A 24,863-nucleotide genomic window follows, 5' to 3' on the forward strand; every position below is an offset into this window, starting at 1 on the left:
CAACTGCAGGCAAAACAGTTCAGCACCTGGAGTCTTCTACTATGAAGTCAAGCTGCTGTAATAGATGCAAATACATCTTTTGGCATAGTCTTTTCAGCATGTGAGCACTAATGGTGCTTTTCCAGATGTCTCAGCCGACAATTCCATAGGCAACCGAATTGTCAGAGTCAATTTTTTTCCAAAAATAGTTTTGAAATATTGCTTGTTGACACAGAACTTCTTTCCAGTTTGCTTCAGTCTGTTTTAAGCTTTGTCTCAAAGTGTTCCAGAGCCAATTTAGTGATTTCCATGACAGAATCACATCTGCTTTTAATGCAGTGTCATCTGAGTGCCCAAAGATCACAAGCATCCAAAAGTGATTTTCAGTATTGGTTCTTTCTGCTGGTTCTTGAAACATCTGATATGTTTTTTATATTGTGAATAAAAATGGGTTTATGCGATTTGTAAATCATTACATTCTTTTCTATTTTACACACACAACTTTTTGGAATAAGTAAACTAAGGAAAGGACCTGACTGTTACTTTCTAGTGAGAGAACGGACAAAGATAAGCTTTGATCAGACTCTGAGCTGGTTAGCTTCCCAGCCAGTAATAACTGCTATCTCATGTTTGCTTCAAAAACAGATGGAAAACAGGTTGCATATGCCTTATCTTACACATTCTCTTCCAAAACAAGCCTTGAAAACACTGTAACATTTCATAATCCATTGGTTTTCCTGACGTGAACACAAGTCTGTTTGTTTCGATAAGAAATGTGAGGAATTCCACATTTGAACACTGTCCACGGACTGGCTCTTACCCACAGTCAACAACACAAAGCATAGGTCAATATGGGTCAAAATGTGCACTCAGGTACATGAACATTGCCCACAAGAGGCTTCTTTACACTCGAGTTATTGACTGTACTGTAAATATAAACACTACTGTGTCCAGAAGAAACAGACAGCTGAGACAACTAAAGTCCCTTTTATTTAATTTTGTGTACAGAGCTACTAGGTGACATGTACACTGTACAAAGCAAAATTTCACCAAAATCCAGCTGATCACTCTGGATTTGTATCACCATCTCCAGAGGTCTTTGTCAGCATGTACAGCTGCCACTGAAAATCAGCATGCAACCCGCTTCGAGAGAATCCACCACTGCTCTTCAGCACCCTGTCCTCCTGGTCTCCTCTCGGCCATCAGCTCACCCTTCCACAGTTCTTGCCCATCTTCCCTTCCACCTTCAGCATCTAACTTTGACTGACAAGGATGAAGATGAAAGAACAGCGCGAGTTAAAGGCTCCTCTCTCAATCTCATCAAAATCAATTTCACTATGTCATTTGACTGTGACAGCCTTCACATTGCTTTAATGTCATACTCAGCGTGGCTTGGCTTTATGAACACTCGTGTGGAATGAAGTCAAAACTGTGATCTGCCAGCTAACTATGTTCTCATTAAATTCTCCAAAGCTCTTTGTTCAATAAGTAATATGCACAGATCTCCAAGTCTTATTGACTTATATACTGGATGGGGGAAAAGGCACGGTCAGGATCCTGTTTCTTGACTTTTCCAGTGCCTTTAATACCATCCGGCCCTGTATGCTTCAGGAAAAACTGAACAGGATGGAGGTGGACCCCTGCCTGGTGGCTTGGATCTCCGACTACCTCACCGACAGACCACAGTACGTCAGGCTGAAGGACATCACGTCTGACACTGTGGTCAGCAGCACAGGAGCACCACAGGGAACTGTGCTGTCCCCTCTTCTCTTCACCCTGTACACCTCTGACTTCTGCTACAACTCTGAATTATGCCATATTCAGAAGTTTGCAGATGACACGGCCATCATGGGGTGTATCTGGGATGATCAGGAAGAGGAGTACAGAAGTCTGGTGAGGAACTTTGTCGCATGGAGTCACACAAACCACCTGCAACTCAACACCTCAAAGACTAAGGAACTGGTTGTGGACTTCGGGAGGTCCAGAGAAGGTCCACTGCCGGTTCAGATAGAGGGGGAGGAGGTGGAGGTGGTCAACAAGTACAAGTACCTCGGGCTGTGGGTGGACAATAAACTGGACTGGTCATGCAACACAGAGCACCTGTATAAAAAAGCCCAAAGCCGACTGTACTTCCTCAGGAGGCTGAGGTCTTTTAACATCTGCAGGAAGCTCCTGAGGATGTTTTACCAGTCGGTGGTTGCTGGAGTACTTTTCTATGCTGTGGTGTGCTGGGGGAGCAGCACAGCAAAGAAGGACTCATCCAGGCTGGAGAAACTGATCAGGAGGGCTAGCTCTGTGGTCGGCATGAAGCTGGACACTCTGGTGACAGTGGCAGAGAAAAGGACATTAAAGAAACTGATGGACATTATGAACAATGCTGGGCATCCTCTGCACACGGCCATAAACAACCAGAAGAGTCTGTTCAGTGACAGGTTGCTTCTCCCCAAGACAAGAACTAACAGACTTAAAAACTCCTTTGTCCCACACGCCATCAGACTGTTTAACTCCTCTCTGGAGGGGAGAGGGAGGGGAAACAGGAGGACAAAGGAGGGGGGAACAACTAAGCTGTAGTGCCTCTTCACCTCACTGTACAATACCTTGTGCAATACTTTTTGTAAATAGTCAACAGTGCAATAGACTCAATACTTGAAATGTGCAATTCACTTGTATTTTTATTTTTTATTCCTATTAATTCTATTTATCCCCTTTGTATATTTTATTTATATTTGTCTCTGTATTTATATATGTGTGTGTGTGTGTGTGTGTGTGTGTGTGTGTGTGTGTGTGTGTGTGTGTATATATATATATATATATATATATAACAATTCTGTAACTGTAACTTCGGTCGTTGCTGTGCTTTTTGGAAGTCGAATTTCCCAGAGGAACCCACCCGAGGGATTAATAAAGTTCTATCTTATCTTATACTCACAATGCTTTAATTTCAAAACAGGTTTTGTTGGTGGTCTCTGCTCAGTCTGTGATTGTGGTATACCTTTACACACAATTCATATTTTTCAGGCAAATAACTTTGTATCTGGCAAAAACACAATTAAAAAAAACTGCTTAAATACATTCAGTCTCTCCAAAGAAAATGCGGTGCAGCGTTTTATTATTCAAGCTGGGCCTAACAAAAAAAAAAAAAAAAAACAACCCACAAGAGAATAAAAAGCTATATAAAATATATTAGAAAAACTAGGCACATGTCTGAGTCTGAAAAGGGTATAAAGGGATAATTACCACTGGTATGAAGAAGCAGCATGAGAAAAAGCTAGGCTAATCAGGGTTAATCCAGACACTAATGAGTGCTATCAGCAGCACGACACTATGCCACTTTCTCACCTGAGGCTAAGGTGCGTTGTTAAGAATGAGCCCATGGTGGCTAGCTCGCTAGCTGGCAGTAGGCTCCCTGCAAGGAGACTAATGCTAACCAGGACTCGAGATGAGCTGTCGAAATCCTACAGGGCCGACATCCTAAGCTTCTTTTAACACCTCCTTTTAGTTAATTGAAAAAAAGACAAATGAGGCTTAATGTGAAGACTTAACTGAACAACAGTCTGCTTATTGCAAGATTTGGTGTTGATTAACATACTATTATAAATCTGTGAAGCAACCTTTGCTCTTTCTAGTAATGCCTTTTTTCTTTAAGTATCCTACAGTTATCAAAAGGTGACTGGAAAAATACGGTTATTCCTCATTTGCTTTCTTCTGGAAAAGGGGTCACACAGTATGTGTTCTGTTCATGCAGTGGATTCATGCATACCTAATGCATGAAACACATACAAAGGAGGAACACCAACGGTTTCTGCATTTATCCACACAGCCACTAACTGCCCACTCACTCAAATACACACACTCTGTAACTTCATGCTAGTAATAAACAATACCAGGTGGCCATTCCCCATCTTGGCCCGGCTCCTGTGCATGCCACAGTCTCTCATTAAATTTCACATCTGTGAGTGTGGACAATTCTCTCCAGTTGCCATTTCTCCATGGGACTTCATTAGGCCTTTATTAGCAGGCACTTGGACATTGTTCACCAAGATGCACACATGCACCTAAACAGAGGTTAGATGAAGACACTCTTTTTATCTTGTCTTGTGTTCTTTTTTTGTTTGGCAGTTCAAATTACAGCAATTTCTGGTCAATTTCTCGATAACAAAACGGGTCTGCAAGGCAGGAAAAAAGACGCCTCACCAGAAAAAAGGGGTCGAATGTAAAGCAGTGTGGTTATTGTTGTGAAGTGGACATCATTAGCAGAAGACATCAGAACAGGAGCTTGTTAGTGAAAGAGCTGATTGGCACACTTCGACCCACAGGCTTTCCCATCAGTGTCACATCCTGCCACAATAGATGAATCAATAGGAAGGAACAGCAACAGTGATTTTTTTTTTTTTTTAAAGATGTTAACTAAGACAACTGCAACTACAGTTAAGCTGTAATAAAAAAGCAAGCTGTATGCTGAAAGAAAAAGGCTCATGGTCCTAATGGTCTTGATGCTGTTCGGTCTAAAAAGTACAGCTTATATGATTTATTACCTTTACTACAATTTGCAAGCAAAATGTAGATGCTGCAATAGAATAATACGCATATGTGAGGGAGAAAGGCTGAGAAGGCTGTAGCTACTTGGAAAAATAAGACAAAAGGAGTAAGTGGTGTCACTCCAAATTCAGAGGATGGCAGCCAGTTTAGCATAGTTCCATCAGCTTGCTATTGATTTGTTAAATTACAGCCCTGGATCTAAATGACCGAATGGATGAGCAAACAAATGAGTGGCAACATCAATAGTTTTATCACCATGGCCAGTGATAGAGGCCAGGGGATTACAGGCATGCAGACAACAACAAAGACGCAAAGAAATTAGATTCATGTCGCATGTGACAGAATGACCAAACACAGAAGCCAGCCCAAAATCTCAAAGGGTGAAATACTGGATCACAGGCTCTGTCATCTCTCACTCTCCACTTATTGCACCTCACACCATTTTTCCAGCCGGCCTCTCTCACCCCACAGAAGGAAAACACAGACATTTCTGTCACCTCCCCAGGCAAGTGAGTGAATGGCCCCTTGATACTGAGATCTAAGGATCAAAGTCAGCAGGGCAGCCATGTGTGTCAGATAAAAAAAAAGGGTGGCTATGCTAACAGTGAGGCCGTAGTGCGTGCAAAAGCTGCTGGGTGGATTAAAAAAACAAAACAAAGGAGAGACAGGGGAAGGTGTGTGGATGTGGAAGGGATAAAGGAAAAGCCATGTAATTCTCTCCAACGGAGAACAGCAAAAGAAAAGTGTTATGAAATGGGGGGAGGAGCAGTGGTGCCAGCTTGAGCCATCTTCCCTGCACATCACCACCCCATCTCCTGGGTCTTTTATTGTTAATTAACACAACATGGGGAAAGGACAACCTGTTTAACATTGCCATGCACCAAGCAGAGTGTGAATGATAACACAAGGCAGCAACGTAACGAGTTACAAGCATCAAAAGACGCGAGAGACCTCTCCACTTTAATAGCTTTACTTTGCAAAACAAACCAAATATCGACATTAACTGACAACAATGATTTTTTTTTTTATGTTTCCATATTTCTCAGCGTTTTGAAAGATGTGTAAAATATAGGATTATGATGGCATGAGTCATGGTTTAACATTAATCTATTATATTGTTTTCTAACAGCTTTGTGCCAGAGATCGTTATCTTTACAGCATAACGTCTTTTTCCCCCCGAATATGTATTTTCATACAGCTCAGCTTTATAATTCAAAGATTACTTTTTTTAAACAAAGCAGTTTTTACTCTTAATCTACCAGTCTTCAACATTATACAAGTAGATATCATGTTTCACTCTACATTATGACATTTATATATATAGTTACTATTTTAGGGTAATGATAGAATGAACAGTTAACATATGGGGAAAATAGGCGTAAGATCTGGATGGGGTAACGGCTGTAGAGAAGGAGACCTGGTCTAACTGTTAGGGAGCAGAAGGGGAGGAGACAACACAGCTTGGCTACTGGCTCACAGACAAAACCAGTCAGCTTGTCAGCATTCATACTTGTGACATGTGGATACATTACTCTATGCTGCACACACACTGTACACATACACTCCACTGATCATGGCAAGCCAAGAGCCACCTCCATCCATCCATATGTCGGTCAGTGAGCCAGTAGGGCAGAATAAGGGACAGGAGGTAGCCAAGCTGGTGTGCATGCAAGCATGTGTGTGTGTGTGTGTGTGTGTGTGTCTGTGTTCTTGCACATGCATGTTAGTTGGAAGGAGTTGATTCGCTGAAGACTGCTGCATGTCAGTCTTGGTAACCAGCATATAAGGACATCTGTTTCAAGGACAAACACAAACTATCTACAAGCTACAACATCGCAGAGGGCATCAGTCTGTAATGTGTCCCAAATCTACTTCTTGTGCAGGGAATAATCACTAACTTTGAGATGATATTAATGTGTGCTTCTGGGGGAACCTGCTTATCCAAAATTGGTTTGGAAATTTACAAAGACAGGCTCGGGGCAGTGGATTTAACAGTGTTTGTTGAGGTGAGGCGTGTGCGCATTAGGTAGCTGCGTTCTCTCTCACAGCTGAGCTGGTCGCACTGGGAGCAAAACAAACACAAAATAAAATCATTTATTTGTATGATCCCATTTCAGTGAAAGTTTTTGAACTGAAAAAAGTAATCTCTCTCTACTTTCATCTTTTTCTGTTTATCACTTCTCCGTCCTTGTGGACCACACAAATACACAAATGTAAAATACACTGATACATACGCAGTCAGTCAGTGCAGCAGGTTTTTCTCTGATAATCACTTTATCAGTCATCCTTTGTGAAGCGGAGGTAAATTCCCTACACGGGGGAGTTTGATCAATGCCAGAGACATGTAAATCGATCTGGACATAGTCTCTGCTAGCTGGCTAGTCCTTATCCTTTATCCATCTTCCAACCTTTGAAATTGTGCTCATTACCCCTTCCCACCCAAGACCAATTCTGGTATCACTCCTCCTCTTCATCTTCTTCTGCTGGCCCTCATTTATTCTCAGTTTCTCTCATTCTATCTCTCTAATCATGTCTGTGATGTGTTCCTGTGCTGTTGACAGATTCATCAGGCTGGCACTTAGACCAGTGGCAGGCCATATCATTTCACCCTAACAGACATGTCCCTGGATAACCTTGGTCCTAATAATGTCTAATAGCAGAGGTGCTTTAGACCCTGCGGACACTGGGTCTAATCATGAAAACCTCTTCAAATCCACTGCATGAGCTTATGGATGCGCTTGAAGGACATGCTAAAGAGTCGCAGAGACGACGTGTGATTGCTTATGTGAATGACTATGCATGTTTTTTCTGCGAAAGCCACATGCAGAACGAGCAATTTAACAGTGACAGGCAGGCAGTGGATCGCTTTGGCAGCAAAGTTTTTTTGTTTTGGTTTTTTTTTGGTTATTGTCAATTCATTCGTTTATGTCACTCACTAATTTCACAAGACGGGACTGGTACGGTGACCTTGGATTGTGGAGAGATGTGAAATGTGGATTAATGAAGTGGCTTTCATAGACACTGAGGGTAGAGCTCAGAACAGAATGTAATGATAAGATCTGAAGGTCGCCTGTACAGTATCACTTACACTAGGGTAAAGCTAATAACTTACTGTTGTCTATATTTGAGGCTAATAAAATAGTTGCTGCTGCTGTTCAGGAAAGTGGATTATCTAACTATTCTGACAAATTTGCATTAAATGCCTTATTTACATTAAATTCTTGTAATTCTTTTTAGAAGAAAAAGCTGCACACACAAACGTTAATGTTTAGTTTTGCCACTAGTAAGCTAGTGGTCATTCTGGTTTGCACTGGTTTGTAAAGTGATGTGCAAAAACAACAACTTACAGAAAGTAGGTAATGAAAAATTGACAGGGATAATTTGGTGCGGTAATTCAGGCAGACATAGGTGATGAGCTGATGTGATTTACTTACCAACTAATTAACTTCACATATGAATACGTGACTTATTTACTGACACAAACTGCAGACAGACAGAGAAGTCAATAAGTAAGAGTGGTCAGCTGAAACAACTTAAATTAGCTCAAAACTTTGGAAATAAGTTCAGAATGAATCTCACATTGTAATGAGGGAGTTGTTTTAGCATTCACACTTGTTAATTAGGCGATACAGTGAGTATTAGACATATTTAAAGAAACACAACGGGCGCAAGTTCTCTGTTAGTACTGCGCATTATTACCACTTCATTATATAAATGGCATATGCAATAATATAGTGTCCAAACTAATTTACAGTACACGCCTGCACTTATGCCTTGTAGTCATGTATAGTATGTGACTGAGAAAAGGATGGAGGAAAGAACGTCCTTGAGAGAGTGTTCGCACAACGGGGTCATTAGCTAACAATCCCCCTCAGAAATGTAGATGCAGGAGCTGATGAAGTTAAAACTGTTCTGCTTTTGATGTTCGACACACTGACCAGTCATTAACATATTTGGAGCAAATGTACGTGTTTATTTGCAACAGCTAAACGTGAATAAAAGCGAGTAAATATATGCAAATTAGCCTGGAAGATACTTTACCAATTGATGTCCTCACTTCATTGGTCAAAAAACAAAACTGGCACGCACGCACGCACGCACGCACGCACGCACAATTATATAAACAACACTAAATGGGAATCGTGCTAATGTTTGCTCTTTTCTAAATTTCCACCATGCTGTACAAATAGTAGTGAATTTATTCACAATAATGAAGACAACTGCATCGTGCTGGAGGTTGATATCTTGCAGTAAGCCCAGTCACAGGCCATTGGGCTATGGGCCAAAAGCATATTTATATAGGGAACACGTTGAGAATTCTATGCAGCACATTGGACGTAAAATATGAAAGTAAAGATAGAGGTTGGAGTATTTTCCTCTAAAAGGAACACGATGTACCTACTTAAACAGGTGGATAAAGGATTCTACCAACATTCAGTGGTTGAAAAGGAAGACAAATTCACGCTCGACAGGGAGAAAAGCATAAATAAATAGCCATGAAAAGCTATCTGAACTGTGGAGGGGAACTCAGCTGATCTCTTCAATGAAATCATCTCCCTACTTAAGGGGGAAAGAATATGCCCTTTGCTCACAAAGTAAAAGAAAAAAGAAAAAGAAAAAAAAACTAAAGCAACAACAAATAAAAACGCAAATAAAGCTTTCTCATCTATCTGACAACACAGCAGCTGTTGCCTTTGAAGAGGGGAAACAAATGCCATCGATTCAGACGTCTGTCTGTCTCCTGTCGAGCTCAATGGGGGATCCTGCTGTATCTTCTGTTCTGCTATCCTGCATTTCATTATTTCGAGTCTGCACTCCATCTCTGTTTTATCAGGATAAGGCATATGAAAGGTAAAATCACTCAAACAACACTGCATGTGTTTGATGAGCTTTGTCGCCACAGTGAGCAGCAGCAAAGCAGCAGTCAAGAGCCGCACAGTTTTACGTGCCGGATGCTTAATATTCCAAGTACCAGTCAGAAGTGTGTAAACCTCAGTGTCTGGTGTCTTCAGTCAGTGATATTGACCCATGAGTTATACAGTCGCACAAGTAAGGCTAAAACTTTCTTTCAACTTCAAAACCAGTCTTCGGGCACTGGAGGCAAAATCTATTCTCCATTTCATCAGAGCCTCTTTGCCACTCAGTACAGACTGTGAAAAAACTGATTTGGATGATTAGAAAGCAATTGGAGTGTCCTTCATCGTGACTGATAGCGGGCAAAGAACAAGGCCGAATATGGGGAAAAAATAATCTTCTTTAGGTCCCTACAGGATGCTGTGAGGAAACTGGGAGACCAAAAAAAAAAAGAAAAGAAAAAAAAAAAAAAAAAAAAAAAAAAAAAAAAAAAAAAAAGAAACGGGGCACTTTTCTCATATTTTTGATAAGAACTTTAGAATCAAGCTGTTCTCACAACAGCTCAGCCAGGTTGAGATCTGGTGACTGCTTCATTAAAAAGCCAGCTGACCACTTCTTCTCTTATATTTCTTGCACAGTTTGGAGCTTCGGGTCACTGCCCTGTTGATAGAGAAAAATGTCTCCAGTCAAGCTGTGCCCATAGCGTATGGCATGTAGCAAAATGGAGCAATCTTTTATCCTGTAAAATCCTCCAATTTATCAGTACCATCATATTTCTTCCACATGCTTGACAGATGTCATGCACTCCTATAAAATCGTTTATTTGCTTTATGTCTCAAAAATATTTAATGCAAAGATCTCAAACCTGTGTCTGTGAGAGTTTCTGTCCAAAGTCTTTGTTGTTTTTAACTTTGGACAGCCCTAGATCCAGCTTTTCTTTGAAACTCTGCTTGGTGGCTTCTTCAATACTGCAAGCTGAGGACCTGTGAGGCATCTATTTTTCAAACACAGACACTGATGCTCGTATAATCCATGCTCGATAGGGCCACAGGATCCCCCACTTTTCTTTCTATTTTGGACAGAGCCACTTTGTGTTGCTCTGTGATGGTAAAAGTACTCCCAGTTGTACGAAATCTTCACTGTTGCAGTCCAATTCAGAAGAATTTTTCTTTCCAACATTTACAACGTGTCCAGTAGCATGCATATGCATGTCATGCAAGCACCCAACCTAAGCATACTCTATATCAACAGCAGAATTGAGCGGAAGCACAGCTGAGAAACAAAGTTGGTAATTCTATGGTCTTTCTGTGCAGTCAACCTGTTAAAATCAAACCAAGTTAAGTCCTAGTTTCTGGCTCAGCACCAGACAAAGCCGATGGATCAACACGGCAAGGCACAATATATGAAACCCATTTATTTTAAAGGGTGTCTGTGCACACTCAGAGGCACGGACATGCACACGAACAGATAAACACACATTAAGTTAAAGAGGATGTGTGTATGTTGGAGGCATTTCTATATCCAACTCACTTGCGGCAATACAGAGATGGGAGAGAAGGGACAATCTATAATCATTAGGAGGGAAAAGAAGAGATGGCAGAGAAAGAAAGCTACAGTGCTGTCACAGAGGTGTCGGGATAACAAGATTAGAACTTGTGTGATTCATCTGTGGCCATGGCATTCTGCTCCTCACCCGCCCACCACAATCTCTGTCGGTTGGTGTGCTGAACCTTGATTCCTTGTCTTTCTGTGACTGTTTTATTTGAAATTATTATTTTACAATCTGCGCATTTAAAACTCAGATACTATAGTGTCATATAGACAGTCTAAAAGGAGTTTTTCTTTCATTTCAAGGCATCTGTATTATGTACTAAGACATGTAGACTTCACAAATTATACTAGATATGTTCATTTGTGAAAATCCACATAATCAAACAGCCCTGATCTTGTTAATTAACTCTAAATATTTCTGCCTTTATTCGCACCAAAGCTGTGGCATTGTCGTGCTGTTCTCGGCTTATAGTCCTCAGTGCAGTGTTTCAAATATTTGCTTAAGGGGGCAATTATACTGCACACTGCTGCATCTCCAAACTACTTTTCAATTTCTTGGGTGCACATTTCACATTTAAACTGAGCTGACTTACATCAAGGACAGAGTTAGAAAACCACCTTACTGACCTTATGGTCTTTAAAAGCTATCAAAATGAGCATGGCTATGTAGCAATGTCTACCTCATAAGACATCCATGTAAAATGTTCCAACTTCATATTCACCACCCTCTCTAACCCTCCCCCGACCCACTCACACTCTTCCCTCCCTATCTTCCTTCATCCTGCACTTCATCCCTCCTCTCCCTCTCTTCCTTTCGCTCTCTGAGCTTGGGGACAGTAGAGTGACTTTGAAGTTGTGCTGCTTCAGGAGGAGAGAGGGAGTCACTCTGGCTAATTAGTTGTCCTTATCCCAACAGCAGCAGCAGCAGCCACCAGCTCGCTGGCTCAGAGGAAGAAAACAGAGCAGGCATCAACAGCAACTACCAACTGCTGCATGTTAAAGATACCCTGATCCCTCTGCTAACGGCTAGTAACAATAATACTCACCCTAAGACTGAACTGCAGATTTATCGGAGTTGCTTTTTTCATATACAGTATAATGACAGGCAGTATGGTAGAAATATGTTACAGCGAATCCTCTTTTTTTCAGGGAAAACTTCAAAATCATTATGTGATTACATGAAATCACATAATGTCTCTAATGTTATGGTAGTTTCATTTTAATCTAGAGAGACAGAATATCAACTAAAATCCAGAAAAAAGACACTTTATGCAAAAGCTATAAATTAATTTACGTGTCATTGAAATACAGTATTTGATCCCCAAGCAAAACACAACCAAGACTAATTGGTCACCAGATTTTCACACATCTCAGGAAGGATGTTGGCCCACTCCTCTTTACAGAAACTCTCTAAATACTTTAGGTTTGTTGGCGGCCCCTTGGCAACTTGAAGCTTTAGCTCCCTGCACAGATTTCCTGTAGAGTTGAGGTCTGGAGACTAGCTAGGCCATTCAATGACCTTAATGTGCTTCTTCTTTAACCACTTCTTTGTTGCCTAGACAGTTTTTTTCTGGCTCTTTTTTTTATGCCTGACACTTCTGTCCTCCATTTGTCTGGAAAAACACTGTCTGCACTGATGAATCTGCTGCAAGACTTAGATCTATGCTTTCGTGCTGTTTACAACAAATTTCAACCCAACCACCCAACAGCATAAAAACACCATGATACAAGGAAAGATCCAACTTTCCTTGTATCAACAGCTCAGGATGCTGCTGGAGGTATAATGCTGTAATTCTTACCACATTTAGGCCAATTTGAACCAATTTGAACACCACAGCTTATCTCAGTATTGTTACTGACCATGTCAATCCCTTCATGACAACAGTGCACCTATTTACTTCCAGAAGGATTACCCACCATGTCACAAAGCTCATCTCAAAACGATTTCTTGAACATGACAATAGGTTCACTGTTCTGAAATGACCTCAACAGTCAAACCAGTGCAGCATCTTGTGGTGGAAGGGGTAATTCCCATCATGGATATGCACCCAACACGTCATGTCAATATGGATCATGTTTAATCTATGCCATGTAGAATTAAGGCAGGGTGTGTGTGTGTGTGTGTGCGGTAGGGATATGGTTGAAATGGAAGCTGGATTTGTACTCTTACGCTGGAAGTGAACACAAAGGGCCATGCCATATGTGGGAATGTCACAGTTAATAGATCAAGAAGAAAACAGGAACTTCTGACAAGAAATGCACAGAGATGTGGTGTCCTGACAAAGACATCTGTGTTATATTTTCCCAGCAGGGTTTCTCCCAACATGTCCATCTCTCTTCTTACTACAGTTCCCTTTTGCTTTCTCTCAACCTCATGGCCTGATCTCATAGAGACATGTCCAAAGTAGAGGGAGGTAGAGAGAGAACTGACTGAGATTCAGAAACATCAACTATTCCCTTGAGATACCCACAAGCACTCAGATTCATGCACAAAATGTTGGTTCTCTCTTAGTATCGGTTTGCCTTACTTCATTCAGTTTGGCCTCAGTGCGAAAGACTGCTGACATACTGTCATATGTGCACGTACTGTGTATTCTCTCTCTGTCTTTTTCTCTCTCATTCCAAACATGACAGGCAACCACTTCCCGCTGACGGAGACTCTTATTATTATTCAAGTAACTCCATTGTTAGCTTTTCTGCTTAGAAGTGAAAAAACATTGGGCCGCACTTGCTCTTTGAAGTAGTCAAGGCTCATTCCCTGGTTACAAACTGACATAAAGTTCATAGACGCATGCATTAACCAAGACAATTCAATGTCTTTCTGGTCCTTAGTGTCACAGTCTGTAGGGTTATGGAATAAAGAGTTCAGCATTAGTTATATAAAGTTCAACACACTGAGAGTGTAGAAAAGACCTCTCTGCCAGATACTCCGAGACAATTAATTCAACCCATCTCCTCATCTCCACAGACCCCTGACTCCCAAGGCCAGTCATAAGAAGGACAGACGGAGAGGGATGACATAGGTCGTGGAGGATGTGCACATGCTCATACTAAAGAACATGCAGATGTTGCTATGGCACATGTGCACACATTCCTCTGCACATTTGTGTGTGGCCTATATTTGTCTATGAGTGTATGCATGCATACAAAGTATATCTGTCATCAGGAGTGTTGCAAATACATATGCACACACACACAGACGCACACACAAACACACACCTGTCTGGGCGAGTCAGACTCTCCCCTAATGGCACCACGGGGACCCAAGACATTAGCATATTAAAAGGTGACATTTCACAGCCTGAGCTATGCAGGAAGCTACAGCCCGATCATTCTGACAGTCTGACAGCCAAATATGCAGTCCGAAGAGCAGACACATGAGAGTATGGGTTGCGACACAATGGGAATATGGGAAAACCTCGACTAGATTTGAGCTGGAAAACACCTGTCCAGTCATAGTAGGAAGCCCCAAAACATGAGAATGAATTTGTAATCTAATTTGTGAGATCAGTGTTAGGTGTAATTTGTGGTCCCGCAAATGTGTCCATCTGTGTATTCATTACTATTTGGACAGCAAACAGAGAGAGGTTTTCACCCACAGCGAGCGTGCTGCTGTGTAGTCACCCAATATCCCACCTATGGGGTTATTTATGTGCTGATCAAATGCTGATTGGATGATGATGATAGCTCACGCACTGGTTGTACCACGTTTTTTTTGACACCGCCGCCATCAGACAACAAGATAAGATAACTCTTTATTGTCATTGCACAGTCATACATAGTACAATAGTACAATGAAATTGGAAAACTGTCCTACGTCGGCACTACATGTAACACAACACGACACGATATGACACATCACAACACAACACAGTATAATAACTTAGTAATAAAAAAGAAGAATAAGTGTATTTGTCTTGCACACTGTTATTATTGCACATTAATTATTATTGCACCTTGTTATAAATATAAATACTATTATTATTACTGTTTTTACTGTTGTTAACCCCCCCCAAAAAAAGTCCAGGTAGGTAGCCAGTCAGGTCAGCTATTTGCATTGATCAGGGCTATTGCCCTGTTGTAAAAGCTGTCCTTGAGTCTATTTGTTCGGGACCTCAGCAGCCTGAACCTCCTGCCAAACAAACACTCTCTCCAGGTCGACGAGGAGTCCATAACTGCTACCAGACTGCCTTCAACTATACCTCCTCAAGCATTAAAATAAGCATAATGTGTTCCAAAACTAGCAGGAAATTTGTAACTTGTAACATGTAAGTTTGGTAATGAGTCATGCCATTAGATTTCCAGACTGTGAGAACGGCTGAGTTGTACTTGAGTTACATCCCATATGGAAAAGATATATATAAATCTTATAAAGTTTGTATCTGTCTTGTGTGAAACTTGTATGAAAAGCAGATAAGAGTGAAAACTGATATAAGATCCCTTGAAAAATTATATAAATAAAACTTGTATGTTTTGGATACTTACTAAAACAATATATGAAAGTAATGAGAAAGTGGCCACTTTCATGAGTAAATCATATAAGTTTTTACTATTGCTTTTCCATATGGGATGGCTCTGACAAAGCAACAGCACACAATCTCACACACCATTTCCATGTAAACGGTGTTACAGGTTAGCAACAACAGGCACAGGTAGACACAAACACACTGACATTTTAGCATGTGATCCAAAAATACTGACTTGCAGCATGAGTGGAAAAAACCTAGAATCTCTTTTTATACATGTAGAATAATGCTGATAAATTTGAATTTTTGTAGAGACATATTCTCCCCGACGTAATTCAGTTCTCACTGGCACATACACTACACCTGCTGTTACACACACACACACACACACACACACACAGCTGAGACAAGACTGACAATGGCTGAGGTTAGTAATTGGCTCTGAATTGCAGCTTCAGCAAAAGACTCGGTCCTGTTGGAAACCTGTCAGTATTTGGCATCTGTTACCCTCATTTTCCTTTGCAGGACAGCAAGATGTCACCTAGCTCACCGACATGTGTTACAATAGTTCCTCTACTTCTGCTACAATACGTCTGTCAGAGCTGAAGCTCTCACAGAAATGACCTGCCTGTCTTTCATGAGAACATTAAGACTGCATGTTGAATGGGATAAGAGGCAGAACAGAGAGAGACTTCAAGAGCAAATCAGCAGCAAGCAAAGAGCAAAACAGACTCTGACACAGCAAGAAGCTAATAAATACAGACCGTTTATCAAATAACAATATCCAAGGACAGAGAATTTTTCATCTGTAGTTGAATAATGATGCCACGTGAAGCGATCCAAAACTGAGGGATTTTCCATTTTCAGATAACCTTTACTGTGAGCAGACCCATTCTCCTCCTGCTTTCCAGCTCATAAGCCAACAATTACAGCAAGCACTTGTCTCTGCGTGTATCCTATAACTACCATTTTCAGGTTGTAGTGTCTCTGAGTTGCCCTCGCTCTTCTTCTTCTCTTTAGTTTCTTTACAACTATTCCATCAAAACAAGGGACAATGTTGCACTGAATGGAACTTCCCAGCAGGAGTCCTATGATGCAATGACAAAAAAAAGAAAAAAAAAATTCTATCCTACTGTATGCCTTAAAAAGAAACAATGCAGACTTACTAGTAAAAGCATACTAATTATAGTCACAGAAAGCCGCTTTGCTGTTGTGCATTAGAAGCTCTGACTCTTGCTTGATGGGGGAGCTAAGCAGCTGACTCTTTGAGTCTGAAATGCGTCACTACCTCAGCATGTGATTCCACTCTGTGATATAAACTGCTAATATTTAAGAATTTTTGCAAGATCAGCTGTTGATTTTTTTTGAAACCTTGGTTCTGCTGAGGAAGTCCACTAGCTTAGTATACTATCCATCCATCAACTGTGGGAACATGACAAATAATAAAGTTTACGGTAAGATAGTAAGGCAAAAACAATACAGAAAACGAAATTATTTTTTCATTTGCACTAACCATCCTCATCAGAAAGTCCGAAGACTAAGAGCCGCAAACATACCTTCATTAGTACTGACTCGCTGAGTTTCTCACGGTTCACAATCTTAATGGCGACTTTCTGGCATGTTACACAGTGGACTCCAAGTTTGACCAACCCTGGAAAAAAAGGAAATACACATTTCATTAGTTCAGACACTCTGCTGAATATGAATTTCCACTGAAAACATTAGGAAAAGTCCTAAAATGGGCTGTGATTCTTAAAAAACACACTTAAAAAAAATTCTCTTGTCAAGTGCATTGACAAGAATAATATAAAGCAGCTAAGGACCAAATGTTGCTAATGCTTGTAATGACTTGTGAAGTGTACACAGAGCCTTAAATTAACTGCCCTCTGGGGTTTATTTGAGTCATAAAGGCAGTAAGTGAGCAGGCCATTTGCTCTATTGATTCCGATAATGTATTAAACCACTGTAATGCAGTAATGTTAATTCATCTAAAATGGTACAAACAATAGGATTATAAAAAAAGAATTACAGGATAAAAAACTAATTATCAACCAGCATCCAAAATGACATGAATGAAGAAAAACTGCACAGAGCTGTAGTGAGAAACTGAAAGTAGAGTGGCATATTTCAAAAACACAGCAGAAAACATTACCATTTTCTTCACAAGACAAACACACTGATTCATGGGTAGAAATCTGAGTGTGCCAGTCAGTTGTATAGGGACTCCCACACGAAGACTCTGTCAAAACTCATATAATTCCTGTGATTTCTCACAACCCAAAAAGCATCTTCTGCTTTGCCTTACTAAATGTCCCCAGGTGTCCTCACTTAAGTGTAGAAAACCGACAGGGATACAACAACAATGAGTGTAGTTACAGTGGAACAAAGTGATGAGTGCATTTGATACAGGGAAGCCATGACAACAGCACCAATACATTTTCATTTGAGCTGCATTTTTATTAGAAAGATGTTTGAAAAGAAAACAAGAAAAACAAAACACCCCAAAAAACAAATTTTGGTTCTCTTTCATGGAAATTTCTCATGATTTGGCAGATATAAACTGCAAACTATATCTAGAAACTATATCTAGAAAAAAAAAAAGACTTCAGCAATTTAACAGCTGAAAAGCAAAATTGAACCTGATTTAATTTAGCCTCTTTAAACTTTGAGGACCTCTTTCGGTGCCTCCACATACATTTAGATTTTCCCTAGAAATACCTTCCTGATGAAAACTCAGTTTCACCAGAGAACTTCGGACTTGCACAGACAGCAAACATCAACGTCTGTGTCAAACTGACTCAACATTCACATTAATGATCATTACTGAAGACAGCAGTTCGGTGGAAGCCCAAATGTGGCTCACATCACATCAGGTGAGAAGCACAGTAAGGAGCATGCTTGTCTTTTTTCCCCAACATTGTGCACTATAAATTAATTCCCCAGGATCACAGTCAGCATGGGAGTTCTACAGTGACAGATTCCTTGCCCTACTTGCAAGTGTCAGCTTCCTGTGACTGCATCTTCTTCTTCAAACTGAAATTCAAGTGAAAGGATTGCTGATTTGACACAGAGCAGAAGATTAAACCTGCTGCTGCAGCTGCACGAAAGCAAGTGGTGTGAATGGAACTTCCAGGGAGCAATCTAAAAATAGCAAGAATAACGACAGTGGTCCGGAGGTGTACAGTAAAACATCCTTGAAGTTAATAATGGCCAAAATACAATCAAGTACAGTTTTCTTGTTTTTTTTAATGGATGGAGTCATAATTTTCAGTCAATGAAAGATTAAAGAATAGAGTAATATCCTACAGAAAGGGTTTGCTGGTGTGAAGCAGACCAATGTGGGCTTTTAGGATCCTCAGCTATGTCTTTCTCATAGATTTATTTCTGTATAACCCAATAGAAGAGGAGAGTCAATGAGCTTTGAGGAGGTGTTGAAAAACAGAGAAGCAGAAGTATTCCGATGCCACAGAAATGCCTTGAACGCTACAGAGATGACGGTAGGGGGAGGGCCAATTGTGGGATATAGTGAAGGAGGAGTGAAAAAGTGAATAAAGATCAAGTGAAAGATGAAACCAAAAAATTTAAATAGATTGAAAGTAAAGGACACAACATTATTCAAATGACAGGCCACAGATAATTAAGCAATAATGGGGAGTGTGTGAGCCTCTATCTTGGGAAGTTGAGAGGCCGCAGGGGCCGAAAGTGGAAACACATGGAAAGGAGGTGTGAGAGATAGAGAATGACAGAGAGATAGGAAGCAAATGTTAAAAAGAGGAAGATAAAAGATTTAGAAAGAAAACATTTTGGAAAGGGGATGAGGCAGTTGAGCAGAAGGGGGAACAACAGACAAACCCATTAGACTTGTGATGGTAATCATATGTTAATGACTGCTATAGAGAAGCTCATAAGTCATGATAAACACATTAAAGAGAAAATATCTGCCTGCAAACACATGAAAAGCTAACTGGATTATTCGCCTCACTATCCATCTTCCTCCAATGCCTTTGTTTTCTTGAGCAGGGGGCACATTAGCAAGAGAAAATGTGCAATGAGAAGACAACACATTATGATTTTACAACCACTTTGCTTATGGATTGAAATGAACTGTTACAAGGAAGTTCAGTACATAAGACACAAGACATTAGCCCCTCTTATGCAAAATATCTCAAAATTATGACTCACAACAAGAAGCGAATAAAACTAATGCTCAAATTACTAGCTAAAGCCAACAACAGACAAAAGTCAGATTGTCCTTTCTGAACAATGCCAAATGTGTCAATTAAATACTCAGCTGAACATGAATTGTTGTACTAAACTTTACAGCAATCCATCCAGTCGTTGTCAGGATATTTCTAAAGGCCAGAAATGTCAACTTGTCCATGTCTGCACAAAAGGTTGTTGAAATGTGTCAGAATCAAAATGATGTAAATCACTGCTATCCCTGAAGCTAGGCTGGTAGCACGGCTTGTATTTTATATGAAAATGAGGCACAGAGAGCTTAAAACAAGCTAAAGCATGTCATTATGTGTGGGTCTTACTTTCAGACATTCCAAAAAAAAAAACAAAAAAACATTTGCCAAGTAAACAACATTTGGACATAATGTCAAAGTGTGCCCTATAAACTCAAAGTCATATTTGCCAAACTACAACACAGAGCAAAGTAAGAAACCCTGAAGAAGTTGTCAATCCTACCACAACACACCAGACAACAAATGCAATAAGTAAAGCATTTCTGTTCTTTTCTTTTGGATTTCTGTCAGTGAATTGGCTTTTGTTCACAGGACAAGCTGTAGACTGGTGGCCAGTGGTTGAGATCTCTCTGCAATTTTGTACCTTCAAAATAAATTCCCTGGCTCTTACATCTATGACAAAGCTGATGATATTATGGTACGTCCCATACATGACCCCAACATCCTTCTCCCAACATCAAACACATTTAAGAAAAAATCCTCAAAATAACTGCACTATGATTCTCTTATTTCAAGTATGCTGCGATAGCTAACTTCAATTTCTCCATGACCCAAAATAAACTCCCCTCCTCTGCTCTCGAGTGTGCTGTAATTTAAGAGCTCACCTACTGCCAGTGCCCCTTTCACCTGTCTATAACAGCACCCTTGGACAAACAGAAAAAAAATGAAAGCTGGAGTGGCAAGCGAGGGAAGAGGAAGACACCAGGATTTTGTCTGGCTCGTGGTGTGCTGAGTAGGTAGGCTGTCTTTGAACATAGGTTCAAATGTAAGGCTTCAGCTGAAAGCACAAAGGTTTGGTCCACATGAGGGGTCCATTTGCCAGCGCATGGCTCTGTGTGCGCATGTGAAGCAAGTATCTGTGCAAGTTTGAAGCTGATGTGTAGCATTCTTTAGATTCTCGCTACAGAAGAACTGTATTGTGATTTAGTATCACATATGAGTGGTTTATGAACCAAACAAGACACGCGCGTGTTTTTCACTGACACCTGCAATATACGGACAAAAGCAGGCTGTGCAGTGAAGGTTGCGATGCCACTGCATCAGCAAGTATATTGATGTCTCCTCTCCTTTGCCCTCCTCCCAAATCAATAGCATCAAAACTCTTGCCTTCACAACAGTAGAAGAATAATGGCACTGACCAGGGACTCGTGGGCAGAAGAGACCACTTGACTGACCCCCTCCCCACCCCACTCTAGCCTGTACCCCAGCTACACAATCTTTATTTTTCATGCACCCTTGTGATTAATGGCCTAATGTGGAGGGACTGCTGGAGGAAGACGCAGAGTGATAACTTTGGCCAATTGCTCGGTGAGCATCATGAGTTGAGCATTGTTTAAGTGCACTGTGCTGGAAGCTTGCTTGATGTCACAAATCTCGGCTGAGAAATATTAGTTTTAAAATAAAAGCTGAGCAAACTGTGCTGAGTGAGCTAGACAAAAGGTGTAAACAAGGGTTGAAAGAAAAGGTTTAAATGAAAAAGCACGAAGCAAGCAATAGGTCGCAAAAAGCAAAGAACATGCACATAGAGCATCCGCTGTACAGCACCTCTTTATCGCCAATGGGACAACTTAATTAACCGCAGAATGTGCACAGTTGTGAAAATCCCTCTAATCAGCTACTTTTCAAAAACTTTAAAAAAAAAAAAAATCTGGCAGTGCATCTGCTTCTCTATATCACTGAGCCATGTGTCAGCTCTGATTTGGTAATGAACCTCTGGTCTAACTTCACAAGTCACTGTTTCAAGCTGCTGAACTTGCTGTCCTAAGAAATCTCTCTAATGGGTCCTAGAGTGTATTCATTATGACGGCATGTAGTTGGAACATTTTGAATTAAGCAACTTTTCTGGAAAAGATCTAATTGACATGAGACTGCTGGCCTGAAGAAACAATGTTTTTACCAATTTGACACATACATTCAGCCCACGCAACAATTTATGTGTGCAACACATTTCCCTGACAAACTTTAGCTCGTCTCTATTTGATACTGTTAGATATTGTTAATGATTTCAGAACAGTTCAATTCTGATTTTTATAAAGCACCAAATCACAACGTCAGTTGTCTATAGACACTTTACACTGGAAGCTAAAGACCCCATAGGATACTGGAGAAAACTCCAACAATCAAACTGCCCCCTATGAGCAAACAGTTTGCAACAGTGGGAAGGAAAAACCCCTGTTAACAGGAAGAAACCTCCAGCAGAACCAGGCTCAGGGAGGTGCCCTGAGCATAGCATAGCAAGACCAGACAAAATACAAACTAAAGGAAAGGAAAAAACAAAAAATGTTAATGACATGCTGTAGTGGTATATAAACAACATGGGGAGTCAAAACTTGGCTTAGGGTCCAGCCTTAACTGAATACGTACCAGAATCAAGCTGAAAGACTGGAACTGACAGAGTCAGTTTATCTGACCCCACCCCCATTATTATTATTTTTTTTTTACCCTCAGGTTTTCCCAATAGGTCCTTGTTGGCATGTTTGCCTTTTTCTCCCTTCGCTTCAAGTTGTTTAACCTGGCAAAGATGGGAAACCCCCAACACATGAGGAGAGAAACTCGCTTCTTCGGTGTTAACTTGTGAGAGCGCTCCAACTTTCAAAGTAGTCTGATCAGTGGCTGATTCATAAGTGGATATCTGGGGAAGAGCAGATAGGAGAGGAGTGGGACCCTGACTGTGAAGCTGATTTCCAATGCTATCAATCAACGACAAAAGTAGGAAACAAAGGAGGGAGAGAGCGTACATGAACACCCTGTACTCTCCTGAGCCTAGAAGAAGAAGAGCTTTATGATCTCCACCTGCTAACTGCACACAGGTAACAAGAGCCACACACAGAGTCAGTGTTTTCTGCTTTATCCTCCTCACAGCCCTGGCAACCAAGCAGTTAAAGATCATTACTGGATTAATTTCCATCTGGAAGCAACTACAAGGCAAGGAGAGCAAAAGATGAAAAAGAGATGTTCCCACTAGCACACCTCTCTCACTTTCAAATCTTGATCTTTCAGAAGTGCTAAACCAATGCAGGCAGATGGTAGTAGCTTATGCTGGCTTAGCTTTCTCTCCCTGAGGCGCTGGCTGTGAGAAGCTCATTGCCCTTAGGCACAGATCTGTGAGCCTCTTTCCACTTCTGCTCTCTAACCCTGACTGCTCTACATCAGGGCCACAGCCCTGCCCTAGGATCAGTGTTTGAAAGGAAACACAATGTGGTACTAGGGCTTCCTAGAGCCTTTTCTGACCATGTGGAAAGCCCTTGCAGCAGGGCGTGGGAATTCCCTCCACGAGGGCAAAGGGTAAAAGACACTTTCACGCCCACATCTTCACACCTTTGTACCTTTTTTGACTTTCCAGCACAAAGATAGACTAAATTATGCCGTCTTCAGTCTTCTTTGCTGAATAAATATCACTACACTGAACGTCTGCAATGTCAAACATCAGTCGGTGGTGGCTTCAACAAGCACACATTTTCATTGTATATTCTTGGGTGTGACAAAGTGACAGATACAGAAATATTATCATTATTATTGAGAACTGAGAACCTTCACAGACATATCATTATTATTATTATTAAAATAATGTCACCACATTGTTTGCTTGCATTTATAGAAAGGAAAGGCAGTGAATCCCTCCCACAGAATATTACTATGTGCCAACTATGTATCTATACTCATCATGCTATGCAATGCTATTTGTGAGAAGTCATATTTGCAGAGAAGAAAACACCCGACCTGGTTTAAAGATTTACCTTTTGGCCTGGCCCAGCTTTCTATTCCAATAAGTTTCTGCTTTTTCTCTCTGCTTATACAGTTACTCCACATCCTTTTCTTTGCTTTTTCCCTGCCATTTTCCCCTCATTCTTCTTCACCCCTCATTGTTTTCTGACTTATTTATCTCCACATTTCTATTCATCATCTTACCTATGTACAAAAAGAAAGAAAAGGAAAAAGTATACACCAGCACAAAGCTGTTGAGTCATATTGTGCGGGAGGAGGAATGTTGACGATCAAACAATTTTCACTTCGCTACTCAATGAATTCAGTTTCTCTCCCTCTCTCTGCTTCTCACACACATCATTTCTCGCCTCTCCCCATTCACTAAATCTGTATCTTCTCCATTCCTCCGCCTTTTCTTTCACTCCTTTTGCATTTTCAGTCAGCCGTGACGTTAGTCTACCCAGCCTGAATTCCCCTGCAACCCTCTAAGCCCTACCAACCAAAGCAACAGCAACAACATCAGTAACACCAGCGGCCCAGACCAACAGAACAGCTTCAAAAGCAGGAAGAGCAGTTTAGCCCTGGAGTGATGGAGCGAGAAGGGAGGCACACTGACGCATGAATACAGAAACTGTTTATTTGGCCTGTGTATAATAAGACATTTCCTCAGCAGCGCCAATATAAGTTAACTCCCAACTTAGTATTTTATTAATACTCCATACTAATAGCCTCCAGACAAAGTGGTCTCAGTTTACCTTTGATACTTTGAAACATTTTCATACAACTAAAATTACATTATTAAACACAAATTACATGCACACACACAAAAAGTCACACTTTGTATTCTTCATAATATTTGTTTTCTCTATGTGTTCACAGGTGTAGGTCGAGTATTTCAGAAAGCAAGCATGTTTGTTTGTAGAGCGAGGGAGGTACCAAAGCTGTGAAAACCCAATTTCATGTATACAACTGATTTGCATAACATTGCCCCAACAATCACAGAATGAAATGTAGCGAGGTGATGGAAGTTGTAGATGGCTTCAAGGTGGTAATCTATTTTACACATTCTGATACAAGTAAGAGAACAATTGTGAGCGTCGCCCAAGGGCAGTAAGAACAATCCATTTAGTTGGTTAGTCTTTCTGATTGGCATATCTTGCAAAATCCCCACTCTTTACACATTAGCCTTATCAGAATGTAAATATAGGAATGGAAAAGCTCATCACTTGCTTGGTGGAAGATGCAAACTTCACACCGTTGCTTCTGCCTACAAGGCAAATAAGCTTCATTGTCATTGAGG

The 24,863-nt window shown here is 40.7% G+C and overlaps 1 protein-coding gene across 7 annotated transcripts in view; it reads right to left on the reverse strand.

The window, feature by feature from the left end:
- Positions 1 to 24,863, reverse strand: part of brsk2a (BR serine/threonine kinase 2a) — a 206,006-nt gene that overhangs the window by 65,309 nt on the left and 115,834 nt on the right. For all 7 annotated transcript variants that reach the window (XM_085411793.1, XM_085411791.1, XM_085411796.1 and 4 more), the window contains one exon: positions 16,946 to 17,040. In XM_085411793.1, the coding sequence (XP_085267919.1) occupies positions 16,946 to 17,040 (95 nt within the window). The remainder of the gene's footprint in view (positions 1 to 16,945; positions 17,041 to 24,863) is intronic.

Source organism: Rhamphochromis longiceps, linkage group LG7 (genome assembly GCF_057381845.1).
Source record: "Rhamphochromis longiceps isolate RC_006_pf linkage group LG7, R_longiceps_female_GT1.1, whole genome shotgun sequence".
In the NCBI taxonomy this organism is placed as follows: Eukaryota; Metazoa; Chordata; class Actinopteri; order Cichliformes; family Cichlidae; genus Rhamphochromis; species Rhamphochromis longiceps.